Raw genomic sequence first — 20,174 nt, 5'->3', positions numbered from 1 at the left:
GGAGGAGCCTGATGTGGGACTCAATCCCAGGACCCCGAGATCACGATCACGCCCTGGGCCAAAGGCAGACGCTGAACCGCTGTGCCACCCAGGCGCCCCTAGAATAAGGAGCTCCTGAATGAGGACTCACAGAAACCCTATAATGGTGTCTGTCTTTAGTATGCAGTATTGGTGAAATAGAATGTTAGCTGCATTTCTGAGCTTCCTTATGTTACTAATTTTTGGTTGCTGCAGGTACTGGTAGCTCTTGCTTGTGACCTGGAACTAGACACTCTCCCCTGCTGTGCTGAGACACACAAGTGGGCTTGGTTCCGAAGGTACTGCATGGCCTCCCGTGTTGCTGTGGCCCTGGACAAAAGAACACCATTGCCACGTCTTTTTCTTGATGAGGTATTGAATGTTATTTTGAAATCACTTTTGGAGTGTAAAACATTTTCCTTTTTCAGCTGTGGTATAAAAAGATGCCAATATTATGAGACACAGCGACATTCTCTTACAAAGGAATATCATAAAGAAAAAAAGCACACAGGTGAAAATGAATAAACAGAGATTGTGAATTGCAGTTAAAGTTTATTTTTAGTAAACTAAAGATATAATGGTATTATAAAATATAATAGATATTTTCAAATATCTTAGACTTGATATAATCATATTGGTTTTGCTTATTAACTATAAAATCACAATTTTGATGTTGGCTTCTCTCAGATTGTTGGATGGGGATTACTCCTCTGTTCTTATCTTAATATTATTTGTTTTATTTTTGAGAGATAAGTGCTTGATTGATACTCTCATAATGTTGTCTAGGTGGCTAAGAAAATTCGTGAGTTAATGGCAGACAGCGAACACATGGATGTTCTCCATGAGAGCCATGACATTTTTAAAAGAGAGCAAGATGAACAACTTGTGCAGTGGATGAACAGGTTATTATATCAGAACCAAGAATAATGTATGCTGGAGAAAGGTGTTTCATGTGCAGTTCTTTCCCACATCAGTTGTTCACTTAATGTTTGTTGTAGGCGACCAGATGACTGGACTCTTTCTGCTGGTGGCAGTGGAACAATTTATGGATGGGGGCATAATCATAGGGGACAGCTTGGGGGCATTGAAGGTGCAAAAGTTAAAGTTCCTACTCCATGTGAAGCCCTTGCAACTCTCAGACCTGTGCAGTTAATTGGAGGAGAACAGACTCTGTTCGCAGTGACAGCTGATGGAAAGGTAAGGGTACATTTTCTGTGTCATACTGACATTAAAACTAAGAGACAGCTATGGCTAGAGTGCATTGTTGGGTCCACAGTATGTGTAACGATTCTATATAAAAACATTATTTCAAGGTTAGTAGTACTTATGGTGTGCTGGAGGCAGTTATCATTCTAAATATTTCTGTATGATTGTCACTGTGTTCTGTGACTTTATAGTTTTTATTTTGAAATGCAGCATACATAAAAAAGTGTACTGTTTGCATGTCAGTAATACCTTAGAGTATTCCTTTTTTGTTTGCTATTGTAATGCTCTTTTAAAAAATTAATTACTGTTAGTATTTTGAAATGGTTGATATATATTGACTATGCCTGGTGACCTTTTTCTACTCTTTTCTTTCCTTTGTATATGTCAGGATTTCTTGTATCTTCTTTATAGAGAGTCATCTGTAAATGAATTTTGTTCCTTTTCAGTTCACTTCTCTTTTATTTTTTTCTTTTTGTGTGGAGGAAAGGAAGCTCATTGTGCTGGGTAGGAGTTATGGTATAATATTGAGTAGAGTTGATGGTTGTGGGCTTGTTCTTGTTTTAATCCAGGCTGCAAAGCAAACACTGATTGAATATTTCACACACTTACTGTGAGGTTTTGGTAGATGCTCTTTATGAGATTAAGGAAATTTCTTTCTCCTTCTACATTTAAAAAACTATTTCTGTTTTCTCTTTTAGTGGATTAATATAGTGAATTGGATTAATTGGTTTTCTTATATTAAACTCTCTTGCATTCTTTGGAGAAACCCAACTTGGTCAAGATGTGTTTTATTTTTTGGTTTGTGTTTGTGAATATTTCGTTTGGGGTTTTTGGGAGCTCCAAGATCATGAGTGCGATCATTATAATGTTCCTGTCTTATACACTCCTTGTCCGGTTTTGATACTCTGTTATTTATCTGTTTAACTTAAAACAATCAACTTAAATACACGTTTATTGCTGTTTCTCTGGGTCAAGATTCTGGAGGTGACTTAGCTTGGTCCTCCCTCCCAGGATCTCTCACCAGGCTGCAGTAGCCTCAAGGCTGTACTGAGGATTCAGTTCCTCATGAGCTGTTCGTCGAGGCTGCCCTCAGTTCTTTGCTGCCTTACACTGTGGCCGCTGACTTCATCAGAGCAAGCAAGGGGGATGGGGCAAGAGAGAGTGATAGCAAGACCAAGTCACAGTCTTGTGTGACCTAATCAAAAGTGACACTCCATCCCTATTGCCATATTCTGTCCATTAGAATTGAGTAACTAGGTGTAGCCCATGTTCAAGGAGAAGTGATTACACAGGGTGGGGATTAGAGACCCTTGGGAACTACATCAGAAGCTGCCTGCAAAGAATAAATATCAAGATTGTACTAGTCTCATTAAAAAGGGTTGAAGTATATCCTTCTTTTTCTCTTCTCTGGAGAATTCTGTGTCTTTTAGTTGTTTCTTGGTTATTTTTAACATGCATATGTAAAATCTGAAGTGAATTAATATTTCTATCCTCCTCCCAAATAATATAAATACTGATCTTTTGTTATCCTATGTTTTGGTGCAAACCCATTAGGGAATGATAGGCATTATTATTTTTGTTGTTATATATAGACCCAAGTTTTTTTTTTTTTTCCAGATTTACCCAGTGTCACACACATCTTTGTCACATTGTTTCTTATGTCTCAGACCTTACATTTTTATTCATTTTTCTTCTACTTTAAGCATGTGTTTTCAGTTTTCTTTAGTGAGAGTCTTTTGTTGGTTAATCCTCAGATTGTTTTTTATTTACTTGAATATGTCTTTATTTTGTCCTTTTTCTAAAGTAAGGGTTGCAGACATTTTCTTTAAAGGTCATGGTAGTATTTCTGGCTACATGGGTCATATGGTCTCTGTTGCAACTATGAAAGCAGCCTGTGAACAGTATGTAAATGAATGTATGTGGCTGTGTTCCAATAAAACTTTATTTACAAAAGTAGATGGTAGGGCCTGATTTGGCTCATGGGCCGTAATTTGCCAACCCCTGTTCTAGAGTATAAAATTTTTGGTTGACTTACTTTCAGTCAGCCTGTTAAAAGCTTAATTTTTCTGGTTTTTGTCCTTCATTGTTGCTGAAGAGATGTCAGCAGTCAGACTATTTTTACCCAAATGAAGGTAATGAATCTTTTCTCAGTGGCCACTTTTAATATCTTTCTTTAGTTATCTACAGTTTTGCTATGATATATTTTTATTTTTTCTGCCTTTTTTGTTTTACTTTGTTTTTGCCCAGTGATAAGGGATGGGAGAGGGGGGCTTTCTGGCTCTTGAGAAGTGCTTTTTCAATAACTCTGGTAAATTCCTAGACTTTCTTCCCCCCCCCCCGCCCAATGTTGCTTCTCTCATAGTCTCTGTGTGATCTCTACCTGAAACTGTGAGTTCTGCTTGATGTTTGAGTGAGAGGGTCTGTCGTTTATATCCCTAACACCTTCTTTCATGTTTCTGATTTTCTGTGTGTTTCTGTGCTATATGCTAGAGAATATCTTCAGACCCATCTTCTAGTTCTATAACCTCTTCTTCACCTGTTTATGATCTGCTGTTAAATATATCTGGGTTTTTTAAATTATTATTTCAGTTATTATCTTTTTAATTCCCGGAAGTCCTGCTTTGGGTAATTTTGTACTTTCTTATTCTTTGGGGATGCCTCCCAGCTTTTATTTCCTGAACTGCAATATTGGACTGTTGTTCTGCTGACTCTCACTCATGGTGTCTTCTTTCAACTATGAGCTGACCATTTTCCTTAGAAGATTTTATGTAGAAATTCTTTAAGGCGTAGTTTGAAATCACTCATCAAAAGAGAATTTATAACCCTGGGGTACTACCAGTCTAAGACATTGTAAATTAAATTATTTATCTAAGGAATTTAGACCAAATGTAACATAAATTCAGGCTGAAAACCAACCTCATGGCCAGCTTTTGTGGTTATGAATTCTCGGAGAGATTTTCCCCCATCTAATTCAGTGCTGAGATTGAGAAAGGCAACTTGCTTTGTTGTTCTCTTCTTAGTTCTCGTTCACAGTTGGCCCACTGGAGCCTCACCTTTCTTCAGTCTTCTTTAAGGCTTTGGCACTTTAGCCCTGACACCCTGCGTGCTGAAGATTCTCAAAACCTTCCCAGGGGACACTGGTTTTAGGGCTCATCTATCAACCTGAGTTCTTGGTTTCATTTCCTGTTTTAGTCCTTGAGGTTTCTTTACTCTTGTGTCAATGCAGCAATGCATTTGAAACAGTATGAAACAACATTTATGTTTTTATAGGAGGGTTGTTTGATATGTATTTGGAAAAGGCAGTCTGATTAAAAAAAAAATGATAAACCTTGTGTCCTGAAATAATTACCCACTGACAGTGAAAGAAATAAAGTGTATTCTACTCTGTGATTTATATGCTGCCTTGCTGAAATATTAAATATATTTAAGTTTTTCTATGAGTGTTATTATCAGGGATTTGTTCCAGGGAAAAATCTTCTTTTCAAAATACATTTTTGTGAATTTGGGATTTCTAATAGTCATAACTATTTCTTTCATTTTTAGAGTTTTGATAAAGCACAAAAAATGTTAAGCATTCCTGTGATTTTTAATTATTAATTTCATTTTTCTGTGGTAAAAATGTCTATAGAGCACTGATTGAGCTTGTTAATTACTAAAATGTAGGGATAAATTTAGATAATAACCTGGTGTTTATATTTTTTTTGTTTTAGCTGTATGCCACTGGATATGGTGCTGGTGGCCGACTAGGAATTGGAGGGACAGAGTCGGTATCTACCCCAACATTACTTGAATCCATTCAGCACGTGTTTATTAAAAAAGTAGCTGTGAACTCAGGAGGAAAACACTGTCTTGCCCTCTCTTCAGAAGGAGAAGTTTACTCTTGGGGTGAGGCAGAAGATGGGAAGTTGGGGCATGGCAACAGAAGGTATTATGTGAAAACATCATTTTTGATGTTATGCTTTCTTTTTCTTTTTCTTGTTTGTTTTAATTCTTGTATAATGTCTTGGCACTTTGTTTTTCAGAGCAACATTTATAATAATCTACTCAAGTTAAATGTTAAGGACTCATTTGGCAGAAATAAGTTTGTGTTCCAATGTATGGGCTTGCCTACATGACCCTTGTATTTGAGGGGAAAATCAATTCTGAATTATTTAAGTACTAATATGTTAAGCTTCTCTTTGCCCTTCTCCCCAAGTTCCCTTCCTCTGATCTTGAGTAATTCTCTGAATCACAGTTGGCACTTTGGTAACATATGTGATAATAAAACTGTGAATCCAGAGGACATGGAAGGGGACACACAAATGACAGTATTTTTTAAACAAAGCAACCAAACCCTCTAGTTTTTAAAAATTAATGGGAGCTACCTGCTCATTGAAGTAACAAGGACCTTCATATACAAGTAACTGAAAGCACCAGACTAAATATATGAAACCGCATCCCTAAAGATATTGGATAAGAGGCAGTAAGGTTACATACAGTGAGCTGCAGAGGTGAATGCTGACAGTCACATGTGTATGAGGAGAATAGCTGAGAGGCCAAGGAACAAACCATGCAAAAGGATTAGAAGGAATGGTCTGCAGAGCTCACAGAGGGCACATGATAGACTTTGCTTCCAAAACCTCATAATTCCCAGGGCATTGGTTAGAGGACTATGAAATGATGTTGCATAAAAGTGGAGAAAAAAATTAAACATAGACTGTGTTGCTCTGATCCTGCCAATAAAGCTTAAAAGCAAGACCTGAAAGGAGTGTAGTATTTACAAGGAACCATAAGCTCAAGAATATCTTTATGAATACAAACATATCAAGCATTCAGCAAGATAAACTTTATAGTGTTCTACATCCAATCAGAAATTATCAGGCGTGTGTCTCTTCAAAAAATAGTGGTGGGAAAATTGGATATTCAAATGCAAAAAAATGAAATTGAATCCCTGATGTACACTACTTACAAAAATTAACTCAAAATGGATTAAAAACTTAAATGTAAATGTAAGACCTGAAGCTGTAAAACTCCTAGAAGAAAACATAGGGAAAAAGCTCCTTGACATTGGTATTTGCACAGGTTTTTTTTTTAAAAGATTTTATTTATTTATTCGACAGAGATAGAGACAGCCAGCGAGAGAGGGAACACAAGCAGGGGGAGTGGGAGAGGAAGAAGCAGGATCATAGCAGAGGAGCCTGATGTGGGGCTCAATCCCATAACGCTGGAATCAACGCCCTGAGCCAAAGGCAGACGCTTAACCGCTGTGCCACCCAGGCGCCCCTGCACAGATTTTTTGGATATGACACTAAAAGCGCAAGCACCAAAAGCAAAAATAAATGAGTGGGACTGCATCAAACAGCAAAAGAAACAATCAACAAAATGAAAAGGCAACCTGTAGGATAAGAGAAAATATTTTCAAACCATATAACTGGTAAGGGATTAGTGTAGAAAATGTGTTAGGAATGCCTGTAACTCAATAGCAAAAAATAAAACAAAAAACAACCTGATTAACAAATGGGCAAAGGACCTGAACAGACACTTTTTCCAAAGAATACATACAGATGACTCATAAGTACATGAAAAGTTTCTCAGCATCACTAATCATCAGGGAAATGCAAATTAAAACCATAATGAGATATTCCCTCACACCTGTTAGAATGGCTGTTATCAAAAAGAAAAGAAATAGGAAGTGCTGGTGAGGATGTGGAGAAAAGGGAAACTTTGTACACTCTTGGTAGGAATATAAATTGGTGCAGCCACCATAGAAAAACAGAAAAAATAAATAAAAAAAAAATAGAACTACCATATGATCCAGCAGTCCCTCTTCTGGGTATATATCTGAAGGAAATAAAATCATTGTCTTGAAAGGATCTGCATTCTCATGTTCAGTGTGGCATTGTTTACAATAGCCAAGACATGGAAACAACCTAAGTGTTCATGAGCAGATGAATGAATAAAAAAAATGTGGGGTGGTGTGTGTGTGTGTGTGTTGGGGTATTATTCAGCCATAAAAAAGGAAATCCTGGTATTTGTGATAACTTGAATGAAGCGTGAGGACATTATCCTAAGTGAAATGAGTCAGAGAAAGAAAATACTGTGATCTCACTTATATGTGAAATCTGAGAAACTGAACTCATAAAAATAGAGTAGATTGGTAGTTGCTAGGGGCTTGAGGTTGGAGATTTAGGAGATGTTGACAGAGTGTACTAACTTCCAGTTATAAGGTGAATAAGTTCTGGGAATTTAACATACAGCATAGTGACTATAGTTAACAATACATTTTATTGTATCCTTGAAAGTTGCTAAGAGAGTAGATCTTAAATATTCTCACTGCACAAAAAAATTAGGTGATGGATTTGTTAACTGAACTTAATCATTTTGTAATGTATACGTGTATCGAGTCATCATATTATACACCTTTAATTTATATAATTTTACATGTCAGTTATATCTCAAAGCTATAAAAAATTATCAGGCACACAAAAGAGCAGGAAAATAGGGCTCAAACAAGGAGAAAAGTCAGTCAATTAAAATGGACCCAGAACTGACATAAGTGATAGAATTATTAGAATATTAAAATGAATTATTAGATAGAATATTAAAACAGTATTTTAACCACATGCCTGTATCTTTAAGAAACTTGAGAGAAAACTTGAACATGTTAGAGACTGAAAGATATTTAAATGCTTTAATCAAAGTCCTAGGATGAGAAATGTGTCTGAAATGGAAAATACAGTGCATGTTTAATACATATTAATGTATAATCTGTTTAAGGCACATTAATGTATATACAATGTTTAATACAGATTAAACGTTACAGAAGAAAAGATCAATGAACTTGATGACCTAACAACAGAAATTGAAACACAGAGGGGCGTCTGGGTGGCTAAGTCGTCAAGCGTCTGCCTTCGGCTTAGGGCGTGATCCTGGCATTCTGGGATCGAGCCCCACATCAGGCTCCTCCACTGAGAGCCTGCTTCTTCCTCTCCCATTCCCCTTGCTTGTGTTCCCTCTCTCACTGGATGTCTCTCTCTCTGACAAATAAATAAATAAAATCTTAAAAAAAAAAAAAGGAAATTGAAACACAGAAATGAAACACACATGTACAAAGTGAACATAGCATCAGTGAATTGTGGATATACAGCCTCAGATGGTCTATTATATGAATAATTTGGAGCCACTGGAGGAGGATGGGGGGAATTTTGAGAAATAATGGCTGAAAAATGTCCAAATTTGATGAAAACTGTAAACTCACAGATTCAAGATGATCAAAGAACTTCAAGCAAAAGGAACATGAGGGAAACTTACCAAGGCACATCATAATCAAATTGCTCAAGACCGTTGGTAAAGAGAAAAAAATCATAAAAGCAGCTAGAGGGAAAAATATATATTACATACAGAAAAAAAGATAAAGGATGACAGCAAATTCTTTATAGAAAACAATGCAAGCTAGAAGGCAGTAGAAGTACTGAAAGTAAAAATAGCTGTCAACCTAGAATTTGTTTATTCTATGAAAATATATTTTCAAGAGTAAAATTGAAATAGACTTATTCACACATACAAAAGCTGAGAGAATTCAACACCTGCAGACCTGCACAACAAAAATGTTAAAGGAATTACTTCACACAGAAGGAAAGTTATATCAAATGGAATTAGGGTTCTATATGAATGAATGAGGAAATTGTGGCATGGGTTAATTAATATCATGACTTTTTCCTTATTGTATAAATATTTTTAAGAGATAATTGAATATTTCAAGGATGTAATAAAAATGATTTGAGATACGTAGAAGTAAAATATATAGCAGCAATATAGAGGAAGACAGCAACACAGAGGCTTGCGGGATAGGAAACAGAAGTATGCCATTGTGATGTTCTTATACTATACATGATGTAGTTTATGACTTCAGATTAAACTGTAATGGAGAGGTATTCTACACACCCTAAAACAAGAATTAATATAATGCAACAAAAAGCTTTACTTGATAAACCAACAAAGAAGTTAAAGTGAAATTGTAAAACATACTCTAAAGAAGAAAAAATAGAGTAAACAGATGGGATAAATAGGAAAAAGATAGTAAGATGTAGATATAAGCCAAAATATATTAACAATAACATCAAATGTAAATGATTTAAGCACTCCAGTTAAAAGTCAGAGGTTGTCAGAATGGATATAAAAGCAATATCATATTTTTAAAACTAATTTTAAATATTAGACACATAAATAGATTAAAAGTGAAAAGATGGAAAAATATATACCATGTTAACACTAATCAAAAGAAAGCCGGTATGCCTGTATTAATATCATACAAAGTAGATTTCACAGCAAAAAATATTGAGAGGGATAAAAAGGGTCAATTAGTAATGATGAAGTGGTCAGTATCAAGGGGACATAATAATCCTAAATGTTTACACAACTAATGATAGACCTTCTGAATACATGAAATTAAACAGAATGACGGAGTTGCAGGAAAAAATAGACAAACCCACAGTTACAGTTGGAGATTTTAATACCCTTCCCTCAAAAACTGATAAAACATGTAGATAGAAAATCTGTCAGAAGACTTAATTCTGTCAACCAACTGGATCAAGATAGCCGTTTGAGGAACACTCAATTTAGCAAAAGCACTTTCTTTTCAACTATATAAGGAACAACTACCAATACAGACATAATTTGAGCCAGAAAACAAATCACATACATCAAGAGTACTTAGGTCATATAAAGTATATTCTCTGACCCTAATGGAATTAATTAGAAACCAATAACAATAAAATCTCTGGGAAATCTTCCAAATACTTGGAAAGTAAATAAAACCTTTTAAAATAACTGGTCAAAGAGGGAATCAGAAGTAAATTAGAAATGATTTTGACCTGAGTGAAAATGTAAACAGAATATAAAAATTTATGTGATCCAGCAAAGGCAGTACTTATGAGATTTATAACATGAAATGTCTTTTTTTATTTGTAGAAGAAACATGGTTTTTTAATGACTTCAGTTTCTACCTTTAGACACTAAAATAAGAAGGATAAATGCAACCCAGAATATGCAGAATAAAGGAAATAAGATTAGAGTGAGAATCCATGAAATAAAAAATAGAACAAAATAGAAAAATCAAAGAAAACAAAAGTTATTTTTTTGAGGAATTCAGTATAAAACCTTCTTCAAACTGATCAAGAAAAAAAGATGATACAAATTATAGCAATATCAGGAATGAGGGAGTTTCATCACTGCAGAATGTACAGCTATTGAAAAATGAAATACAATGAACATCTTTATGCCAACAAATGCAACTTTTTTTAGATGAAATAGACAAATTCCTCAAAGGACACACACTCTTTAAAGCTCACTCAAGAAGAAATAGGTGACTCAGATAGCTTTTGTCTACTTAAGTAATTGAATTTCCCACAAATCTCCAGAAAAAGGTGATAAGATTCCTGCCTATGTATAAGTAATAGATATGTATATGTAACAGATAATACCAATTCTTATCAAACTATTTTAGAAAATTGAGGGGGGGAATTCTCCCCAGTTCTTTTTTGTGGATAGCTTTAGTCTTATATCAAAACCAGACTCACACATTAATAGGGAAATACAGACCAATATCCTCCATGAAAGTAGATGTAAAAATTCTTAACATTTTAGAAAATTGAGGCTGACATATAAAAGGATAATACACCAGACCAAGTGAGTTTTATGTCAGAAATTGTGTAATTGCTTTTTAACATTGGAAAATGAATCAAGTAGAAAAGAAAAACCATATGATCATCTCAGTAGATGAAGGAAGGAAAAGCATTTGACAAACTTCAACATCTGTTTCTGACAAACAGTTTTCACCAATCTAGGAATAAAAGAGAACTTCTGTAACTTGATGAAGAGCATCTCTGTTACACGTAGAGCTAATACAATACTTAATAGTGACAGACTGACCCTCCCCTAATTTCAGGAACAAGACAAGGATATCTGCTATCTAGATTCAGTATTGTACTTTGAGATTAGCAAGGGCATTATAGCAGTATAAAGAAATAAAAGGCATTCGGATTGGAAAGAGAATTAAAGCTGTCTATTTACATGTAGTATAATTGTTTATATAGAAAATCCGTGCTATTTACAAAAAAGCTACTAGAATTAATAAGTGAGATTATCAGGGATACAGGATAGATCAATAAATAAAAGGCAGTTGTGTGTCTTTAAACATTTGCACATGTAATAAAAAATTGAAGTTTAAAAAATACCATTTATATTACCCTCCTCCCAGAATTGAAATAGTAAGGGACAAATTTGACCAAGGAAAAAAACATGGATGACTTACAGGCAGAAAACTATAAAATATTGGTGGGGGAAATTTTAAAAGATCTAAAATCATGGAGGAGAGTATACTCTGTGTTCATGTATTAGAAGACTCAATATTTTGTCAATTTTCTTCCAGTTAACCTATATGCTCTACCCCTTCCCAGTTACAATGTCTGTAGAAATTGACAAGCTGATTATAAAATTTGTATGGAAATACAGAGTACCTAGAATAATCAAAATAACTTTGAAAATGAGGAGCAAAGTTGGAGGACTGACACTACTTCAAGCCTCGTTTTAAAGATATAGTAATCAAGGCAGTATAGTATTGTCCTAAAAAGAGAGAAATATATCAGTGGAACAGAATCGAGTCTAAAAATGTGTCACAAATATTGAATTATGACTGGAAAAAATGAAGCTTGATTTCTCCCTTAAAACATCCAATGCACAGTTTACAGAAGGGCAGACATTTTATTGGAGAACAGAGCCTTTTCAACAAATGGTCTTGAACAGTTGGATTACCATATAGCAAGCAGTGAATTTCTTGCACCATATCCACAATTAACTCAAAATGATTGATAGTCATAAATGTAAAACCTAAATCCAAAAACTTCTAGAAGAAAGCATGAGAGAAAACCTTTGTGACTTAGGTCAGACAAGGATTTTTAGATAGAACTCCAAAAACATTATCCAGTAAAGAAAAATAGGATAAATTGGACTTCGTAAAAATTTGAACTTCAGGTTTTCGAACGATAGATTTAAAAGACATGCTACAGACTGAGAAAATATTATTTGTGATCATACATCTGGCTAGGGTCTTATATTCAAGTTATTATAAAGAGCTTTCAAAACTCGATAATAAGAAAACAAATTTGCTATCAGTGCTTGCCACATCGTAGGCTAGTTGACATTCAAATGATAAAACTCCTTAAATGAAATGTTGATTTATAGCAAGGGTGGGCAACTTGTTTTGGTAAAGAGCCAGGTAGTAATAAATATTTTAGGCCAGTCACATACAGTCTTTGTTGTATATGCTTCTTTCAGTTTTTGTTTTTGTTTTTTTTAACATCCCTTTAAAAATATAAAATTCATTCTAGGCTAATTGGCCTTTCAAAAACAGGCCATGGGCCAGAGTGGCCCACATTTGGGCACTAGTCTCCTGGCCTCTGCTTTAGACTGAAAGTCTTTGCTGTCTGGTATTAGGGCCGCTGGTATAAAAGGAGACATTCAGGAAATCGTAAAATTTTGAGTTCAGGTCTGAATGATTCTTAATTAACAGTTGATTTGAGAGTACATTAAACAAGTGAACACAAACCAAAAGGCTGGTATTTAATACTTTTAAAATATTTAAGAATAAAACTGTTTCAGTTATCTTTGGTGACCTTTTTTACAGTCCGTGTGACCGCCCTCGAGTCATTGAGTCTCTGAGAGGAATTGAAGTGGTTGACGTTGCTGCTGGTGGAGCCCACAGTGCCTGCGTCACTGCAGCAGGGGACCTCTACACTTGGGGCAAAGGCCGGTATGGCCGCCTGGGACACAGCGACAGTGAGGACCAGTTAAAGCCAAAGCTGGTGAGAAGGCACTTTGAAAAGGTGCTCAGAGGCCTGGGGTGGCTCTTCACACCCTCACCATTGAAGGTGGTGGTGGAGGCAGCTTGCCATTGTCAATATCCCAATATGATTTTTAAAAGTCAAAAGTATTTCCTCTGCTAGTTTCTACTGTTTTAGAGTTGATGGCCTTAGCCTCATTACTTACAAGTAGGTTTTTATTCAGTGAGTCATTTAAACAGGATAGTATTTGAAATACCCTTTTATTTATACTTTATATTATATATATTTATATATTAATACTACTTGGCATCTAGCTAATGCTTTGGTTTCTAGAAGGCCCACTGTATTTTGGGTGAGGCAGTAAATAAGACTTCCTGGTGTGGTAGGATTGGCTCATTGGGGACACTGATTCCTGTCTCCTGTAGTTTAGATTTATTTGGTTCAAACAGATGAAGGCATTTCTGTCTTATCTTACAGGTTATTAAAATTGCAAGTGTTTTGCAAAGGCTTAAAACAACCCCCACCACCCCCGTAAAGAGCATCAGAGTACTTTAAAGCCTTTCCTGGGGCACCTGAGTGGCTCAGTCGGTTAAGTGACTCTTGATTTCTGTTCCGGTCATGATCTCAGGGTCATGAGATTGAGCCCTGCATCAGGCTCTGCGCTCTGTGGAGTCCGCTTGAGATTCTGTCTCTACCTCTGCCCTTCTCCCCACTCTTGAGCTGGAGCCTGCTCTATCTTTCTCACTCAAATAAGTAAATCTTTTTCTTTTTTTTAAGATTGTATTTATTTATTTGACAGAGAGCACAAGCAGGGGCAGTGGGAGAGGGAAAAGCAGGCTCCCTGCTGAACAGGGAGCCCAATGCTGGACTTGGTCCCAGGACTCTGGGATCATGACCTGAGCTGAAGGCAGATGCTTAACGGACTGAGCCATCCAGGCGCCCATAAATAAATCTTTTTAAAAAATTAAGAAAAATAAAGACTTTCCTTAGGTAAACTTTCTTTCTACTGTAGTCAGATAACCTTGATTCCTTTTCTCTGAAGGTGGAAGCACTGCAGGGCCACCGCGTGGTTGACGTCGCCTGTGGCAGTGGAGATGCTCAGACCCTCTGCCTCACTGATGATGATACTGTCTGGTCCTGGGGGGACGGAGACTATGGCAAGCTTGGCCGAGGAGGCAGTGATGGCTGTAAAGTACCCATGAAGGTATTTGTGTCTGTGCAGTGGGAGAAAGGCACCTTTCCCAACGATCTTGGGATGGTTTGAGGTCTTTCTGGAGCTCTTAGAGACCCCTGGGCCCTCCCAGGAGCACGGAGGTTCGCTGCCCCATCCCCCTCTGTGTGCTTCTCAGGAGTATTTTAACCTCATCTTACCTTCTTTGCAGAAAATATAATGGGTAATTGAGTAAAAAGTGAGTGAAAGGCCCAAAGGTACTGAGATATTTTAAGTGCTATTTGTGCTGTCTTGGGAAATTTATGTAATTTAGTGAGACCTGTGGTTTTATGTAGTATGTAGACCTCTTTGAGGAAAAGGGTAACAAATTGTTCATGGTCTTTTCAATTTACAGAGTTGTATAGCTATGAATGTAACAGTACTTGCTGAAAGGGTTGCATCTGGCTTAGCCAGAGGCTGTTTTAAATGGACATCTTGTGACAAGCTAAGAGAAGAGGCTACAGGCCTGGGTTGGGGGTCAGATTGCTTTTCTCCATGTGACCTGCATGATTCTGAGCAATTTCGTAACTTTGTGAGACTGCCTTGCTCTTGCGTATGGGCAGTTGGCAGAGATTAAGTTCACTGATGTGTTTAGATCATGTGCTGACTGCTGTGCTGCCTGCAGGGTGCATGAACATGACCGGGCCATTTAGCTGAGGCGCTTTGTTGTGGATTTGGGAGTGTGTGTACTGTGAAAGAAAACTAGAAACTGTTCTCTGCTTGGTGTCCAGTCTTGTTAGGGATCTGGGACTGTATGTGCGGAATAGAGACCCCCATGGTGCACAGGCAGCCCTGGGGGGTAGCATTCTACCAGAGGTCCCCTCAGATGGGACAAGAGCCTAGGCTAGAACTGCATAGCTTTTCTTCCCAGAGCTGTGCTGCCCAGTACAGTAGCTGTTGGCCACACATGACTATTTAATTTTAAATTTAACTCAATTAAGAGTAGGTAAAATTAAAATTCACTTCCTTGCTCACACTGGCCACATTTCATGTGCTCAGTAGCTGCATGTGTCTGGCAGCTTCCATTTGGGCATTGTGGACACAGCACATTTCCATCACTGCAGAGAGTGGTTTGGCTAGTGCTGCCTGCAACCAAAGCCTGATGGAGATGTGCCTGGAAGCACCCCTGTGTCCTGGTGGGCACTGCTGGAAAACCAGAAGCTCAGGGCTTCCTCCTCAGTCTTGTCTCTTGGTCCTTTTCTCTTTCAGGTGTACGGTATTTTAACCATGTTACAGGTTACTTAGGGTTTCCAAATTTATGAAAAAACTGTCTGTTGTAGACTTTTTTATGGTTAGGAAAGCTTAGACACAGGCTTTGAACCTTCAGGGATTAGGAAGTTGGACATTGCTGGGATGGAGGACATTACTGATGTGATTGTGACAGAGCTGAAGGTGAGGAGAGAACTGAGAGAATTGATTGTTTTAATTAATTTAAATTTAAAATCAAATATGAGATCTTAAGTCTGAGAACAGTCATGGATAATAGGAACATAGCTTGCTGGGTGAGAAAAGGTGATGACTAGATTAGTGAGCCCTCTGGGTATTGGCTGTGAAGGGCCTGAACCCCCAAGTGTTCAGGGGTGGAGGTGAATTCCAGTACTGGCCTGACCAAGGTCATATTTAATTTAATTAACCCGGATAGATGGATAGGGCTTGTCTAAAGGCCGTAGCCATGGTCCTCTTGGCCAGCCCTCCTCCCCATTGCTTGTTGCTCCTCTCCTGTGGGCCTGTGGGGTCTGAGAGGGCTGGAGGGCAGAGGAGAAGTATAAGGCTTACTGGAAAATGGGGCCACCACACCACAAAGAAAGAGAAATGGATTGGGAAAGTGGATTCTGGGGGGAAGTGATCACAGACCTTCAACTGCGACATGTCCATTTTTAGTGACACATGCTGGGTCTCGTTGTGCAGTAGCATGGGCTCGTGGACAGTGTTACCATGTGTGCCTTCAAAGCCAGGCATTCCTGTTCCTCCTGAGAACACTTGGTTAAGTGGAGTAGGATTTTAAGTTGTATGAAAATTTGATCTGAGTAAGGATTTTCAGAGTTCCTTATTAGATTTAATTCAGTCTCTGTGTGGTTGCAGCAGTCAGCAAAAACCTTGATTCAGTTTCAATGAATCTTTTTCCCTTCTAGATTGATTCTCTTACAGGCCTTGGAGTGGTTAAAGTAGAATGTGGATCCCAGTTTTCTGTTGCCCTTACCAAATCTGGTGCTGTTTATACCTGGTATGTAAGATTCTATTTGTTTAATATCACCAAAACTGGCTTACTAATGTGAAGTTAATATAACTTCTGTTAATATAGCTGACATATCATAGATTGAGATGTAACTTCTATAGCCGGCTGTGATTTGTGTCCTGAAGTATGGTGCTTAAGCCAGTAGGGTGGGGTAGGGTGGTAAATGACAGGGCCTTGCACTCATAATTCTATATTTCCTTTTGTGCAGGGGCAAAGGTGACTATCACAGGCTGGGCCATGGATCTGATGACCATGTTAGAAGACCTCGGCAGGTCCAAGGGTTGCAGGGGAAGAAAGTCATTGCTATTGCCACTGGTTCCCTGCACTGTGTGTGCTGCACTGAGGATGGTAGGTGGGAGGCCCAATGTTGTGACACAGAGGCCTTTAAAATCTAAGCAGTCTGTTCAGGAATAATATTTATTCCTGAACAGCTTTAAGGAATGGGGAGCAATTATAGCATACCTGAGAATTTCTGTGGTGAGCCGAGCTCTGGCTCTTGTCATCTTCAGCCCCTGGCGTTAAAACTTGTGAATATGTCTATTTCACGGCTGTGCAGGAAAGAGCTAACTGAACACATCTGGTACTGCTGCCCTTAGGAAGGGCTGCTTGCAAGGTGGCCCTCAGCTGGCCTCTAGGAACCTGAATTTTGGGAGGGCTCCCTCCCTTCCCTAATTGACAAGAGGCCTTGCTGTGCCTAAACAACGTGATCTCTGCTGAAACCTGTTTCCTGGAACTTGGGTATGTGCCAGGCAGAAGTGTCCATGTGAAAACCGCTAGTGAAAACCCTGGGTGCCAAAGTCTCTAATGAGCTTCCTTGGTAGACAGCACTTTACATGTGTTGTCACAACTCATTGCTAGAGGAATGAAGCTTGTCCTGTGTAACTCCACTGGCATAGGATCATTGGAAGCTTGTACCTGATTTCCTCTGGACTTCACCCCATGTGCTTTTCCCCTTTGCTCATTTTTCTTTGTGCCCTTTCACTGTGACTGTATGCTGAGGCCTGGGAGTTTACCCAATAAATCCACAAACCTGAAGGTGGTCTTGGGGACCAGCACAATGGCAAAAGTGACTGTACAGATGGAATCAAGGTTGATAATCAGCTGACATTACAATATGGAAATTATTCTGGATTATTAGGTGGGCTGGTATAATTACACAGACCCTTCACAGCAGAAAAGGGTGCAGAAGAGTCAGTCAAAGAGATATGACAGATAAGAGGCAGGAGAGATTTTTCAAAGTGTGAGAAGGTCTTGATCCACCATTGTTGGCTACAAAGATGGAGGAAAGGGGCCAGGGAATGTGGGTGGCCTTTGGAAGCTAGGAACAGCTGTCAGCTTACAGCCCACAAGGAAACAGGACGTTGGTCCTCCAAAGAACTTAATTCCAATAGCCTGAATGAGCAAGGAAATGGGTTCTCTCCCCTAGAGTGTCCAGAAGGGATGCAGACTGCTGATACCTACCCGTTAGCCTAGTCAGACTCATGTTAGACTTCTGACCTACAAAACTGAAAGAACTGTTTAAGCCAGTAAGTTGTGGTAATTTGTTATGGTAATAATAGAAAACTAATGTACCATCTTTCATTAAAACATTCATTTCCCCATTTTGTTCCCTTTTAAAGCCTTTGGTGAATTTTATGAATATGTACCCTTCATTTGTTTCATTTATGGAAGAGTTTCATATATGAATTAGTAATTTTTATGGCCTATTGTGGACTGACATTTTAGTTCTTAATCAAGAACTTAGAACACATTTTTTATTTGCTTCATTTTCATTGTTTAAATTTTTGGAGCAAATCACACATTTAGAGAACAGTTTGAAGTGTAGTAGAAAGATCTTTTTTTTGATCCATGTGAGAGTCAGGTACTGCCCATCATCCTGAACATTTGAGTGTTTATTTCCTACAAACAGGGACACTACTAAACAATCCCAACAGGGCTGTCCATTTGGGAAATTCACACTGGTTATTACTACACCTAATAAATTTATGCCCATTTATGCTACAACACAGGTTACATTTAGCTGAAACAGGTTCTTGTCTCTACTCTGAGACAATCCTCAGTTGACTGTGAGCATCATTCTTTGACACTTCTTCAGTCTTCCTTTTTTGGACTGTGACACTTTTGAATATTAGACACTTGTTATTTTGTAGAACATCCCTCAGTTTGAGTTTGTCTGAATCTCCTCAGTAGATTCAAGTTGCTCATCTTTGATCTTAATTCATGCTGTGTTCTTAATTCATTCTTAATTCATCAGGTGACGCGCAGTTTCTCTTTGTCTCATTATCAGTGGTGTTAACTTCAGTCACTTGATTAAGGTGATGGCTTCCAGGCTTTTCCACCGTGAACATCTTTTGTAACTAATAAGTATTTGGGAGGGTATTTGAAACTATTTAAATATCCCTTTTCTCATTGAATATTTTATTCTCATCAAATGTTTAATTATTTTTTTCATTTACACCTATGTGGGACTCATGGTTTCCCGTTTATTCAATGGATTATATATAATCTGTTACTGTTACTAATTTTGATGCTCAAATTGGCCCTAGTAGGCTAGCTTTATTTGCTGGCGTGTGCCCATCATTCACTGAATACTTCCTTGCTTTCTGGTACAATAGACACCCTATCCTCTTCTTGACTCCCATGGCCCATGCCTAGCATTGGCCATTTCCCTAAGGAGTCCTGGTGTCTTTAGAGGAGAATGATGTTTAGAATTCAGATCAGGTCAATAGATGTGCTCATTACTTTTGGGATGTCACTGCTCCCAGGCCTTCTGAGTGAACAGAACCAGGGAATACATGTGTAAATAATATACAAATTTGTGTCCATGTTATTTTTGTATCTATGTATGTATATTGAATACCACACATTTACACCAGGACCACAGGTTCCAGTTCTGTACCACAGGGTTCATTCTAGTTTTCTCTTTTGCCATACTTACAACTCCTTTCTCTTTTGGTGAGAATCCTGGATTTCATTATCCCTAGTGCAGTGATTCAGTCACTATGCCTGCGTGTGACCAGTGTCCCTCTCCCCTGAATGATTCCTCACCTGTCTCAGGCTGTGACTGCCCACTCTGGGCCACCCCCACACATGGGGTACTGGTCTCTCTGCTTGGGCCAATTCCCCACACTGGGACACCCCCTATATGGAAGTTTTTGTCATTTGTGGACTCTGATTCTCTGCATCCAGCTGTACCTCTGCAGAGAAGTCCTCTTCCCCTTACTTGTGCTGTGACACCCACCCAGTGGCTTTAGGACTAATGGGAAGGGGCAGGACCCAAGCACACTGCCCTTGATCATGTAGGCATCACACTTTATAGAGAGCTGCTTGTGGCTGCGTGGCTCCCTGAGGAGTCTTTGTGGATATGGCAACTAACCTCATTTCTGTTTTAGTCACTGAGTGATCTTCCCTTAGAACAGTTTTCTGGTGGTGTTTCATGGTTAGGATTTAGCATGGTACAGTAAAAAAATATGATTCTCATCAATGCTCATGTTTAGGTTATGAATAACTCTAGGAAGAACTATGTTTCTTTGAAAAACAGGGGTGGTGTTTTTTTAAAAACTGATTTTTTCCTCTCCATTTAACATAAAAAATTAATTTGGGCAATTAAGAATTTTACCATCTGTTTTACTGTTACTCATTCTGATTAAGAACTGCTGCAGTTATGTGCTTAGTCCTGTGAGCA

The 20,174-nt window shown here is 38.1% G+C and overlaps 1 protein-coding gene across 7 annotated transcripts in view; it reads left to right on the top strand.

Annotated features, from left to right (window-relative positions):
* HERC2 (HECT and RLD domain containing E3 ubiquitin protein ligase 2) overlaps positions 1–20,174 on the top strand; it is a 234,929-nt gene that overhangs the window by 200,850 nt on the left and 13,905 nt on the right. For all 7 annotated transcript variants that reach the window (XR_004627758.1, XM_019809923.2, XM_019809922.2 and 4 more), the window contains 8 exons: positions 235–390; positions 805–920; positions 1,017–1,215; positions 4,935–5,149; positions 12,887–13,064; positions 14,086–14,247; positions 16,386–16,477; positions 16,698–16,837. Coding sequence is in view for 6 of the 7 variants with exons in the window: in XM_019809923.2 (XP_019665482.1) it covers positions 235–390; positions 805–920; positions 1,017–1,215; positions 4,935–5,149; positions 12,887–13,064; positions 14,086–14,247; positions 16,386–16,477; positions 16,698–16,837 (1,258 nt within the window). In the remaining variant the exon portion in view is untranslated. The remainder of the gene's footprint in view (positions 1–234; positions 391–804; positions 921–1,016; positions 1,216–4,934; positions 5,150–12,886; positions 13,065–14,085; positions 14,248–16,385; positions 16,478–16,697; positions 16,838–20,174) is intronic.

The sequence above is a fragment of the Ailuropoda melanoleuca genome, chromosome 9 (assembly GCF_002007445.2).
Source record: "Ailuropoda melanoleuca isolate Jingjing chromosome 9, ASM200744v2, whole genome shotgun sequence".
NCBI lineage: Eukaryota > Metazoa > Chordata > Mammalia > Carnivora > Ursidae > Ailuropoda > Ailuropoda melanoleuca.
The sequence above is the reverse complement of the archived record's forward strand: the minus strand, read 5'-3'. Positions and strand labels throughout refer to the sequence as shown.